This window comes from Saimiri boliviensis, chromosome 6 (genome assembly GCF_048565385.1).
Source record: "Saimiri boliviensis isolate mSaiBol1 chromosome 6, mSaiBol1.pri, whole genome shotgun sequence".
In the NCBI taxonomy this organism is placed as follows: Eukaryota; Metazoa; Chordata; class Mammalia; order Primates; family Cebidae; genus Saimiri; species Saimiri boliviensis.
In genome coordinates this window covers 101033995-101047396 of record NC_133454.1, presented here as the reverse complement: position 1 = coordinate 101047396, position 13402 = coordinate 101033995, and the positions used below count along the sequence as shown (strand labels likewise).

Sequence of the window (13402 nt, the reverse complement as noted above, 5' to 3'; positions counted from 1 at the left end):
AAATTAGAATTGCCTCGTTGCATTCCCTCAAATGTCACCAAACAACTTGTTAATAAAGCAGGTGTGTTTATTGAAACTCATTGCAATAATTGAAAGCACTACTTCTACAGAGTCTTAGTATTTCAAAAGAGGCAAATCAGTATTGGACCGTGCAGAGGGTTATACGGCCTAGGTACAAGTGATTTTAGGCAAATCTTTTAAGGCAGAATGTTGATGGGGATTGGGAAAATTTTGTAGTGTAGTATTTTAGGATTGTGAATGTAGCAACATGAAGCTCTTGAAACTACTCTTAGGAGTAAAATTGTTTGATAAACCAGATGTTTACCCAAATAAACAATTGTCTCAGGTAAGTTCTTTTGCAGCAGTTACCTGAAACTAACAGTGATATAATTTATTGGTTTTTATAGTCTTATATTTACTGGGCAAAGGTTTACTGGAACAAAAACTAAGTTGTATTGACACAGGTATTCTCAGTTCTTACTCTGAATAGCTCTGTTATATTGATGCGGTGGTTTCAGTTCTCAGTCCCCTTTTGCTTCTTCAACCTGTGTTGGAGAATAAAATAAACCATTATTATTTAGTATGTGATCAAGATTTATGCTTCTTGATGAAGAGTCATGATGACATGCAAGGAGGTTTCTGGTGATGTGTGCGTGTGTGTATCAATTTTTCCTTTTTGTTTTTTGTTGGATCATACTTTGTTGGCTGTGCAACAGTATTTAAGACTCCAGAAGTCACACTTCTGAACACACCAACATGGAAAAACACTAAGGAAAAGTTTATTATCAGAACTTATAGATCACTTTTAAGCCAGCAGCCAGGAATAACTATATCAAACCAAGAGAATAGAGGCCATCCCCAAATAACAAACAAATTTCCATTAGTAATTGGACTCATACCATAGAGTGGCCAACAATGTAGACAGCAATATTAAAGATAGGAACCTTTGAAACCATCATGGTTAATAAATAGTATGTTTTACTCAAGGGGCTGGATTAAGAAAGAGGGAAGAAAATATCTAGGAAAATAAAGAACAAAAGCCTGCAAATAGAGGCATTGCAGTCTTTGGCTCTGATTATCTAAATAGGGTGTTAGTAAGTTTTTTACATAAACAGTCATATAGTAAATATTTCAGGCTTTGTGGACAGTATGGTCTCTGTCACAGCCACTCAACTGTTGTTATGTGTAAAAGCAGCTATGGACAGTACTTACATGAATCAGTGTGGCTATGTTCCTATAAAACTTTATGGACACTAAAATTTATATTTTATACAATATTCAGGTGATTAGAAATGTTATTCTTTTTAAATTTTTCTTTTTAACCCATTAAAAATATAAAAGCCATTTTTGGCTCACAGGCCAGATAAAAACAGACTCTGTCGGTCTTGGGTAGAGACTGTCTTGATTCATACCTCTTGAGAGGTAGCTGTTTCTTTCTGAAGATGTCTGCTTCTGAAGTTTTCTCAAGACTTTTTAGGTTTAAGTTTCTTGATGGAATGGCATTCCAAGTATTAGTGAAACCAAGTGTCTGTTCATCTGGGAGACATTAATTCAAGGATCTGTGACCGGGGGTTTAGCTACTGTGCTAGCAGTCAATGTCCTTGGTAGGATTATTTCCAACATGGTTTCAAGATGTTTGTTTTCTCTCTCTGAGGTCATTTGTAGAAGACACTATCTCTGAGCTTTCGGTCATGTAGAAGAAAAGCCACTTTTATCTGTTTGTGATGAGACTCTGAAACATATTACATGAGTCCCTTGGAGTACTTTACCACATTTGTCTGAAGTAAGGTAATGCCTAAAATCAGGGGAGAAGTAGCGAACTTCATAGGGCAAACTCTTAACAAGTTTATATGGTAAAAGTCAATGAATGTAGGGGAGTGTGGACTTCATGGTGTTATGAGTTAGAGATAACTTTCTTGGTCATGGAAGTTTAAGTTTCAGATACAATGTGCTATTAAACTTTCTTGGTCATGGAAGTTTAAGAGTTTCAGATACAATGTGCTATTATTAGTTCTGTCTACTTTTCTTCAAGTTTCAGGATGGTGGAGGCAGTGAATTTCTAAATAAATGACAAAGGTTTTGCAAAGTTCTCTAATCGCAGTCCCAATAAAATGAGTAACCCTGTCCTTTCAGATCCTCAGGTTGGAAACACAAAATCAAGCTATTTTCTTTTTCTACTCAGAACTGTAGCTCTCTGGCAAGAAGTTTTAGTTCATCCTGAGAAGATGGAAGCAATGATGAACATATTCAAAACCCACTCTAGGGGTTAATTTTAGGAAATCCATTTGAAAGTGTTAATAGGGATCCTAATGCTTGGGTTTACAAAGATAACAGTTTTACCAGGACAGTGCTAATGACAGCTGTACACCAGAGACATCTTCAATATATTAGTAAAATTTCACCACCAATGCTAATTGAGTATAATGTTCAATATGTCTTTGCTCTGATGAGTAATTTCCTATAAAATTTTTACAAAGTTCCATTGAGGTCCTCTGGTGCCACCAAGTGTCTGTCCTGAAAGTGATTTTCTTTTTGTAATTTATTATCACATTTTTTTATTCAGACTCTGGAGCCAGTTGTAGGCATTCCAAAATAGCCTTTTAAAATTTCTTCAAAGATTTGTCTTTTTGGATATGGGGGGGCCAGGACTGTATGTCATAAAGATTAGCTAGGATTCTTCCTCTAGCCTTAATATTATCCCTTTTAGTGTGGCCTTATGATAACCATCCCCTAAGGAAGCATTAGAACACTTAAAATTTTTGACTACTTGAAATTGGGATTCCTACTGAGATCAGAAACCCTAATTATTTTTACAGTATCCTAAAATCATGGACTACACCAAAGGCATAGCTGCTATTAATATTAACTCTCTAATGTCTTGACATTTGGCAAGCTTTGCTGAGTAGAATAAGTTCTGTCATCTGGGCTGACTTAACCTCTGGTAAGGAGTCATGATTTAGGGGTCAGTTGAGACTGTTGCAGTGTATCCTGCCTGATATTTTTCCCATTTCAGTTTCAAAAATGACCTATCAACAAACAAGATTACAAGTAGATTTAATCTGGGGGCAGTTTCTAATAAATCTGTTTGAAGCATAGTTATTGCTCAGACAGAGACTAAATTGTCATGGATTTCCCTTTCTTTAAATAATGGAAAAGCAGTACCAGGCTTTTTGTTAATCTTGTCCATGAGTAACATTTATTAGAAATAGAGATCAAAGAGATATAGTTTATATAGGAAGTTATTGATTATCAAAATATTTCTTGAAAAAAAGTTTGCTAGGTGTTGTTAAAAAAATCTGTTCACCTTAACAAAAATCAACTCAAGATGGATTAAAGGCTTAAATCTAAGACCTGAAACCATAAAAATTCTAGAATATGACATTGGAAAACCCTTCTAGACATTGGCTTAGGCAAAGATTTCATGGCAAGAACCCAAAGTTATTTTTAAGCCACAAAACTCTTACTCATGTTTAAGTTCCTGAGGGAGAGGTTCCAGTAAAGAAGATGTAAGTTATATAGAGATGGGGTGATTTCAGAAATGTTTGGAACCTAGTGTCTGAAGTAGCCAGTGAAACCCAGAAAAATTCTTGTCTATTGGTAACCAGCCTTAGAAAGTATTGAATGGTTTATAATTCATCAGGAGTGATAGATTTACCCCTTGAGATAAATCATACCCTAAATAGTGTGCTTTGTTCTGACAAACTTCTAAACTTTTTTTGAAACTTTCATGACCTTGCTAAAACAGTAAGTTGATAAACGGAATAAGTTTTACAACTCTCCTCATCTTTAGAACACAGAAAAAACGTGTCCCCATATTATACAAGTGTAGTGTTACAGGGAAGTTTAACATCCTTAGGATTCTTCGGTAAATCCCTGAGGCATCACTGTCTAGGTAAATTTTTTACTTTCTCAGGAAAAAACAAATAGGTATTGACTTATCTTGATCTAAAGGAACACTGTATAAAGCACAACACATATCTATAGTTGTTAAAAAAAAAAAGGTAGCTTCAGGTAGCACTGAAGATGACATGTTTATTTTATTTATGGTCTTAAGGTATTGAACAAATCTTTATCTCATTAATTGGGTTTTTTGACTATAAAACAACAGTGTTCAAAGGCCGACTCATTTTTACTGTGCCTATTTTTATACTAGTCATACTCATAAGGTATGACTCATCTTTTCTTGATTAGGCCTTCGTACTATTGGCTTTAGTTCTTCCTTAGCATCTGGTTTTAGAGGTATTTTATAAACATAAGTAGAGGTTTATTTACATGGGTAGATCTGAACCTTACTGCAAATGTCAGTAAAACTTTTTGCCCACAAAGGTGCCACTTCATGGAGATCTTTAATTTGGTTTGATCATACACAAAGGTACCAGTAAGTCAACATCCAAATTAGCTATGATCTGATTATGAACAGGAAAGTTGTCAGTGATCTAAGGGGGAAAAAAAGGAAAAGAAAAAACCAGGAGGGAACTTAATTTTGCAATTCTTTTTATATAATAAATCCCTGTCTTTTAATTTGATAGGCATGACGTCATAAAGGAAAATAATATTTCTCATTTCGTTAATTTGATGGGCATGATGTCATAAAGAAAAATAGTATTTCTCGTTTTGAGATCCAAGGTTAGCAGTTACAGACTGAAACAGGGAGAATATCTGTGGATTATTTGAGATACCCCTATCTGAGTAGCTCATTGACTCCAAGGGAGAGGTTACTTTTAATATTTAGAGAACTTTCTCTTTGCAAGTTTGAGAATAAAATAAGAAGTTGAATACCTGATTTCTCCCCGAGCAGTGTCATTGATTTGCCCACTGATTTTTTTCTTTTATTTTCTTAGCTAGACCATAGCAATTATTTTTCTATGTACTTTCTGCATGGAAGTATTTACAGATGTCTTTACCAAGAGGCACTGTCCTCTAGTGCTTGATGACTGTAATGGGAGCATTTAGTTATTTTATCTGTGAAGCCATTAGTTTATTTTATTTGTATTCTAAGCCTTTTTTGAAGATGTAGATTTAGAGATCTGGTAGTGGAGCTATTTCCCATTACAAATTTGTTACATATTAAAATTCCTTGCTTCTGTATGTAAGGCTGTTCACAAAAAGAGAGGAAAGAGCTGGAGATCACATCTTCAGAATCTGCTCCTCAAGGAACCTATCCCTGAAGTCTTCAATGGACATATTCTTTCCTTCCTTCCTTGCAGATGTGGTTAGAGTCAAGTTTATTTTCACAGGAAGAGCTTTGGGGATAGCCTCTGAAAGATGTATTCAAACATCTACAGCTTTTCTAAATCTGTCTGGTTTCCTAAATGGTTTGAGACTTCCTAAGTCATTCTTGGGATGTTCTTACTTTGCCTTTTTCATTCATTTTTTTTTTTCAGCTGATGTAGATCTGGGAACAGACAATATTATTTTTTAAAATTAGCTGTGGGAATTATTTTTAATTACCAACTGCAGGAAAAAGTTGTGTGAGAATAAAAATTAATCATGACATACTATATGGCTCAATATTGAATAATAATTACATAATCATAACAGTGTAAATACCATTAGTGTAAGCCACAATTTTGATATAACTCTGTTGGAAGAATAGGGAGGGAGGTGTGGGATAATAGTTATGTAAGAAAGTTAAACTTTCAAGTATCATAATAGTGTCAAAGGATTCTTTGGGTGTCACATTACAAGCCAGAAACCTCTGTGGCTTGCGGTGCCTCTGCTTGAGTTCTGCTTGCACCTGCTGGACTTGTTCTGTTCACTTGGTCTGGCAGGCTGCACTCAGCTCACACTACTGGCCCGGATTCCACTCCTACCAAGAGTGAGCCAGGAACATGGTGGCAAGGGGTTTATGAATGAGCAAACCTGGGGTCCAGCCACTGTGCACAGCCAGGCATACTGGCTGCTGTGGCAGGACAGGCAGCTCCAGGTGCCAGCACAGTGCCAGCTCTGTGTGAGGCTGCAACTGGACAGACATACTACAAGCAGCTTCCACTGCAGGCACCAGTATCTGGATGAAGGGAATGTGGTGGTATGCAAAAGCTTAGAGACACCAGGAACCATGGAGCCCCAAAGAGGGTGTTACCACTGGTCATACCTCTTGCTTGGGGAGCCCTGAGGTATGGGCTTCCAGAGGGCTGCAGCTTTTCTCTTCCTCTCGTCACCTGCAGCGTGGCAAGTAGTGGGGTGTGTTTTAGCCTGTTTGTGTCAAAGCTCTTTCTGTCCCTCTGCCCTGCTCCAGCCCATGGCTCCTGGGCTGGCCTAGCCCCATCGCTGTTTCCACTTGCATGGTGTGGCCACCCAGCACTGGCAGATTCTGGGAGACCTATAGCATTACAGCTCCTTCCTTTAGCTGCGACTTGCAGCTTGGTAAGCCCACCAGGAAAGTGCTACAGCTTCTTTTGCTTCTGCCGTTTGGTGGGTTCTGAGTTCTTATCCCACATCTAGGAAAAATGAGGTTATACTGACAACTGGAGGGTGAGCAAGGCAGAGAAGAGCTTTATTGGATGACCAAACAGCTCTGAGTGGAGAGGAGACCTGAAGTGGGCAGCTCCTATCTGCAGGCAGATAGTCAGATGAGTGTCTGAGTCTGGCTGAGTCCGGGGTTTTTATGGGCTTATAGTGGAGGAAGTGTGTACTGATTGGTCCATGGGTAGGTCCAGAAAAATACCACTTGATTGGCCAAAGACATCAAGGAAGTTCTCACTCCTCTGCCACCACTTCACCCAGAACTGGCAGCCCTGACCCCCAGGCTTTAGGCTTGAAGGTGGGGTTTCACTGATGACCTTTCCTGCCTAGGGGTACCTCCTGTTGCCATCAACATGCCATTGGTAGTGCCCAGGCTATCCATTTGGAGGGGCACCAGCAGACCCGTGCCGAGCCACCCTCAGCCCTCTGGCCTCCCTCCCATGCTCATTGGTGTCCTAAGTTTCACCCTCAGAATCAGCTTTCAGAGGGGGCCAAGGCAGCCAGGGTCTGGCATGTCAGTGCTGCCCAGAGTGTACACATACCTGTCTTGATTGCAGCATTGCCCAGGCTTGGCTATCAGAACATGTCCACAACTTTGCTCCATAGTGGAGCAGACATGGAGAACAGGGAGAGGCCAGGGAGTGGAAACAGGTGCTTCCAACTATAGCTTCAAGGCACCTTCCTTCCCCCTGCCCCCACACCAAGAATGCAAAGTGCAGGGATACCTAGGTTTAGAGCTGTAGTTGGGCAGCTGTAACTGCACCTGGGAGCACAGTCTCCTGCCTTGCCAACTTAGTAGAGTGCAGGGCCCCTGCTGGGATCACCTGTTCCCAGCCCCCACTGACTTCACAGAGTCATAGCCCTGGCTGCACCTCCCTTGTTGCAGCTGGTGTCCTCTCAATGACAGCTCTAGATGGGCCACTGCCACCATCAATAAGAGGTCAAAAGGTAGACTTTTTAAGTTGCTAACTCAATGTATTATTTAGAAATATGAAGCAAACAGTGGAAAAATTTGAAAGTGGTTGCCACTTTTAGACCTAATTTTTAAATGATGAGAATTAACTTTAATAAAAATAGAAGAAGAATGTTAAAGTCATCTGGAATAGAAAGAACAGAACATGCAACTTCGACCAAAGGTGAGAGAAGGGGGAAAAAAATAAATTGAATTACATATGTGGACTTTTTTCAGAAATTCTCTGTGGTAGTTTTGGTTTGTAAAAAATTATTCCAATGAACTTAAAGGTGTATATATTGCCAGGTAAGCATTTTGCTTAGATGATAAAACTGGTTGTTGTTGTTTGGAAACCCTAAGACAATAGTTTACTTGTATACTAGGACTGCTGATTTGTTAATTTGAGTAACTTTTTGTTAAAATATATTTTCTTGAAAAAAGCTTTGGAGCAATCAATGTCCAAAGCTTAAAAATTTTAGAAGCAATGTGTTTTTTTCATGAAAATAGCAATAGGAAGCAAAATTTTTTTGTGATGATTCTATGACAATTAAAAAAATTATAAAATTGGGCCAGGTGTGGTGGCTCATACCTGTAATCCCAGTATTTTGGGAGGCTGAAGTGGGTGGATTGCTTTAGTCCAGGAGTTTGAGACTAGCCTGGGCAACATGGCAAAACCCCATCTCTACAAAAATTACAAAAATTAGCTGGGCATGGTGGCAGACATCTGTAATCCAAGCTACTGGACAATCTGAGGCAGGAGAATCATCTGAGCTGCAGAAGGTCGAGACTGCGGTGAGCTGTGATTGTGCCACTGCATTCCAGCCTAGGCAACAGAGACCCTATCTTAAAAAAAAAAAATCATAAAATGGTTTAAAGTTGCATTCCAGGAGCCCAAAATAATACATATAAAAAGTATGGTTAACTTTAACTTGTGAACCCACTTAAGATTTAAAGCTGAAAGAGAGTTAATAGAATTTGTGTTTTAACTTGTCATAATTTTTAAAACAGGAGACTCTTCAGAATCAAAAGGAAACACTGGCAAAGCAACACAAGGAAGCCATGGCAGTTTTTAAAAAGCAGGTAATTTTCTAAGGATAGACAAACACTACCATTTTAAATATTGCATTTCCTTGCCCTCCCATGAATATTATGGCAAGCTGTTCTCCATACTCACCAGACAAAAAGGAGAACAAGGTATTATGGGAAGTAGGAAAAGAATAAATGTAAAGTAGTAGAATGGGTTTGTTAAGGAGGGAAATTGGGAAAACTATTTTCTTGGAGATGGAGATATATTTTCATCTGTCCTAAATAATTTAGGTGAGTGGGATGTGTGTGTTCTTGTTCTTTCTTTCCTCTTTCTTTTATTAGAACTTCCTAGACTCTTGCTTCTTCCATAGTACCCTTTTACCCAAGTAGAGTGATAACATTATGATCAAAATCTGAGATGCAAGTAGGGAGATGTCAAGGATTAGAAAAGATGATTATTAGGTACTTGAAACCTCCATAAATATTGATTATCAATAGCTAAGAAATAGTAGTACAAAAATGAGAAAAAAATCAAGAAATGAATTGCTATACATACCTTCAGCTAATTTGAATTTGATAGCTTTTCTTGACTAAAATTTCTCTTCAGTTTCTAGTAAGAAAATATAATAGTTTTAGAAAATGTGCTCATGTAAAATATCCTGTGAAAGTTTCATTATGTCTGTCTCACATCATTATTTTTTCTTCCTTTTTCCTTTCCTATCTACATCTTTATAATAAAAGTGTGTGTAGATGTATGAATTTGTTTAAGCAAATGATAGACCTTTCTTCCTTTAATATGAGATAGACCTAACCAAGATTATGGGAGTTTTAATTGAAGGTTAAGGAAGCAAAAGCCAAAAGCGTAGCATAGTATTCTCTAGGAAAGGCCAATTCAACATCTTGACTGTCACAAAGGACTTTGGGCAAGATATATCTGAAGGGTAGAGGAGAAAGTGCTCTAGGGTTGTTTTTTTGTTTCGTGTGTGTGTGTGTGTGTATGTAAGAAAGGGATTTTGAATATGAGGAGTGGGAAAATAAGTTCTAAATACAAATTTCATTTCTTGAAAATTTTGCCTAATACCCTTGTGCTGCTGAGAATATTTCATAATCTTCCTTTGGTGTATGTACATTAGTTTTTCTGTTTTAAAACGTCATTTTATTTATTTGTTTATTTATTTCTTTAGAAACAGTCTTGCCCTGTTGCCTAGGCTGGAATGCAATAGCGTGATTTCAGCTCACTGCAATTTCTACCTCCAGGGCTCAAACCTCCCACCTCTTCAGCTCACTGCAATCTCTACCCCCAGGGCTCAAATTCTCCCACCTCCCATGTAGCTGGGACTACAGGTGCTTAAAAAATTTTTTTTAAAGTTTTTTTGTCAAGACAAGTCTCACTATATTGTCCAGGCCAGTCTCAAACTCTTGGGCTCAAGCAATTCTCTCGCCTCAGCCTCCCAAAGTATTGAGATTACAGGCATGAACTACCATGCCTGGCCTTTAAAAAGTCATTATTTTTTTAAGACAGGTCATATTTTGTTAGGCTACACATGAGTTAAAAAAATTTTTAAACATAAATACTGTCAGTGCTAATACAAAGGATGTTGATTTACAAAACCGTACTTTTGAAAATAATACAAGCTGTTATTTAGGCATAGATGGCAAAATATTTAGACATTTAAAAAAACTTCTGGAAGAAAAAACAAAATTTTCAAGGATAATTGGTATCTCTAATCAGTGTGATTAATGTTAATTTTGAGCTGGGTGTAGTGGCCTGCACCGGTAGTCCCAGCTACTTGGGAGGCTCAGGCAGGATCCCTTGATTCCTGGAGTTGGAGTACAGACTGGGCAACTTGGCAAGACCTGATCTCAAATAAATAAACAAATAATTTATTTACTTTGGTGACTGGCTTTTTTCTCCTTTTATGTCATTATTTTATTTTCTGAATCTAAAAGTAACATATTCACATTATATCCATTTCAAGCAATATAGATGTGTAAAGTGTTTTAGTGTCAGTGACCAGTGTAGATCACTGTTAACAGTGTACCTTACTTTATTTTAATTTTTGAAATTGTTTACCAGTTGCAAATGAAGATATGTGCCCTGGAAGAAGAAAAGGTATTTGTTAATTTTTAAAATTTTCTCTCTGTTAAAAGTATTTATTTTTAGAAAATAATCTAAAACATAGCTAAATGCCTTTTATTATCTATTGTTTACCGTAACAGAAAAGACCATTAGTAACAAACTAATGGAGATGGTTAACTGCTTAAAATCTTAGAAACAGAAAGGACCCAAGATAGTCATGTTACTTCACTTCTGCCGTTTTACTGTTCAGAGTACAGAGGCCTAACAAGATTAAATGACTTGCCAAAGGTCTCACTTTGAAGTTGCAAAATTGGAACTAGAACCCAGACCTCTTCAGGCTCCAAGTTAATGTTCTTCCCATTCTACTGCAGTGTTTCTATTAACCATGATATGTTTTTAGTGCTTTTTCAATGTAATTACTGTCTTTAAAAAATATGGGCCAGGTGACGTGGCTCATGCCTGTAATCCCAGCACTTTGGGAGGCTGGGGCGGGTAGATCACAAGGTCAGGAATTTGAGACCAGCCTGACCAACATGGTGAAACTCTGTCTCTACTGAAAATACAAAAAATAGCTGGGCGTGGTGGCACACGCCTGTAATCCCAGCTATTCAGGAGGCTGAGGAAACTCTGGAGGCAGAGGTTGCAGTGAGCCGAGATCACACCACTGTACTCCAGCATGGGCAACAGAGCAAAACTCTGTCTCAAAAGAAAAAAAAATGGAAATGTCTGGCAACTGAATTCAGACCAACTGGCAAAGGGTAGAAAGCGCCAACAAGCCTAGAAGTTTATCTGGCACTAAATAGATTCTCTAGCTATTTAATAGTTAATACATATTTTTATTTTATCAGTGAACATACCATTAATAATAATCACTTATAGTTTATTTTTAACCAAAGATCTTGTTTAAAAAATTCTCCCATGTTTTTATATTCTTTAGACAAATGTACCTGTATCTTATTAATTAGAATATATTTATTCTAGTTATATGAATTAAGTAATTATAAAATATCTGTAAGTTCTCAGGTAGGATGCTGTACTCATAAAATGATTTGTCATTATAATAAGACATTCTATTTCATGATAATTGTAACCATATAAAGGCCTTATTGTAATTTTATGATATTTTGAAATCACTAGAAATATAATTTGTAGTACAGATACAGGGTTAAAGGCTGTGAAATATTTGGTTTACAGTAGAGATTTTGGCTCTTGAGCTCTTATATTTTACCCTTTTATATTATCATTTGCATTGGAAAGTACTGAAATAGAGTTGTTTACTTAAAGGGAAGATATCAACTTGCTACAGAAGTAAAAGAAAAAGAAATAGAAGGATTGAAGGAAACATTAAAAGCACTACAGGTAAAAAATAAGTATTGTTTAAAAAGTAGTAGTTATTTTAGCATTGTATCAGTAAAATTCCATTAGATATGTAAGCTGCAAAGCTGATAAAAATTCATATCTAATATATTACATAATTTAATACTTTTTCCTAAAAGCCTTGTTTCAAATTAGGAATTTTGGTTTACCATATTTTATTTTTTTAAATTAAAATAATTTTTAATATATCTTATATTAATATAGTTAAATAGATATATTTTTAACATTTCATACATAAGGAAAATGAGTAAGGCATATATATTGTAACTGATTTACTCATGGTCCTTAAAAATTAACATAGCATTAACTGTATTTTTACTTTGTGCTAAGTACTGTGTTTATTTTCTGCAAATACAAAAACTAAGAAAATATTACCTTTGCCCTTAAGTTCTTCATAGTCTCATAGAGAATACAGAAGTATTTAATGAGGATTAATTCAATATATATTGAAGATCTACTATGTACAAACACTTTTCTCAGCTTTGAGGATACAGCAATGATGAACAAGACAAAAATCTCTGCCCTTGTGAAGCTTACAGTCTAATGGGGAAGACAAAAAGTAAAATGAAGTAACTAATGAAATAATGATTGTTGGGAAGACAATATTCATGCAATTTCAGATAATATTAATTAAAAAGATCAAAATATATTTTTATGGTAGGATCCTGAAGGTCACCACTTTAATCAAGTGATTGAGTCTAGCAATGTTAATGGTACAGCTTTTCCATGGATCCACTGTTATTAAGGAGCACAGAACTTCACCTATGTAATTTTCTTGCAAAAAATATTTGAAATCTAATTATGGTGAAACAATTAGACACAATCACAATGTGTGGTACATTCTATAAGCCATCTAAGCTGGACTAAAATCACTTAAGTGTTAAAAAAGGAAACAACAGACCCTGAGGCCTACTTGAGTGTGGAGGATGGGAGGAAGATGAGGATCATAAAAGGACCTATTGGGTTCTGTGCCTATTACCTGGGTGATGAAATCATACACCCAACCCCTGTGACATGCAATTTACCTATATAACAGACCTGCACATGTACCCCTGAACCTGAAAGGTAAAACCAAACCAAAACTTCAGTGTAATGAAAAAAGAAGGGATCTACTCTTGATTAAAAGAATAAAGAGAGGCCAAGGCAGGCAGATCACTTGAAGTTGGAAGTTCAAGACCAGCCTGGCCAACATGGTGAAACCCTGTCTCTACTAAAAATGTAAAAATTAGCTGGGCATCCCAGCTACTTGGGAGTCTGAGGCAGGAGACTTGCTTGAAGTTGGTAGGTGGAGGTTGTAGTGACCCAAAATCATTGCACTCCAGCCTGGGGGACGAGAGTGAGACTTTGTCTGAAAAAAAAGAAAGAAAGAAAAAGTGGTTGCCAGGGGTTGAAGGAGGAAGAGATGAAAAGGCAGAGTACGGAAGATTTTTAGGGCAGTAAAAATACTCTGTATGATACTCTAATGGTGGACACATGTCACATGCTTGTCCAAACCCATAGAT

At 36.9% G+C, this 13402-nt stretch overlaps 1 protein-coding gene across 1 annotated transcript in view; it reads left to right on the top strand.

Annotated features, from left to right (window-relative positions):
* The window catches only part of CCDC73 (coiled-coil domain containing 73), a 165443-nt gene that overhangs the window by 55429 nt on the left and 96612 nt on the right, over positions 1-13402 (top strand). The window contains exons 4-6 of the mRNA XM_039471253.2: positions 8426-8497; positions 10521-10556; positions 11808-11882. Of these exons, the coding sequence (XP_039327187.1) occupies positions 8426-8497; positions 10521-10556; positions 11808-11882 (183 nt within the window). The remainder of the gene's footprint in view (positions 1-8425; positions 8498-10520; positions 10557-11807; positions 11883-13402) is intronic.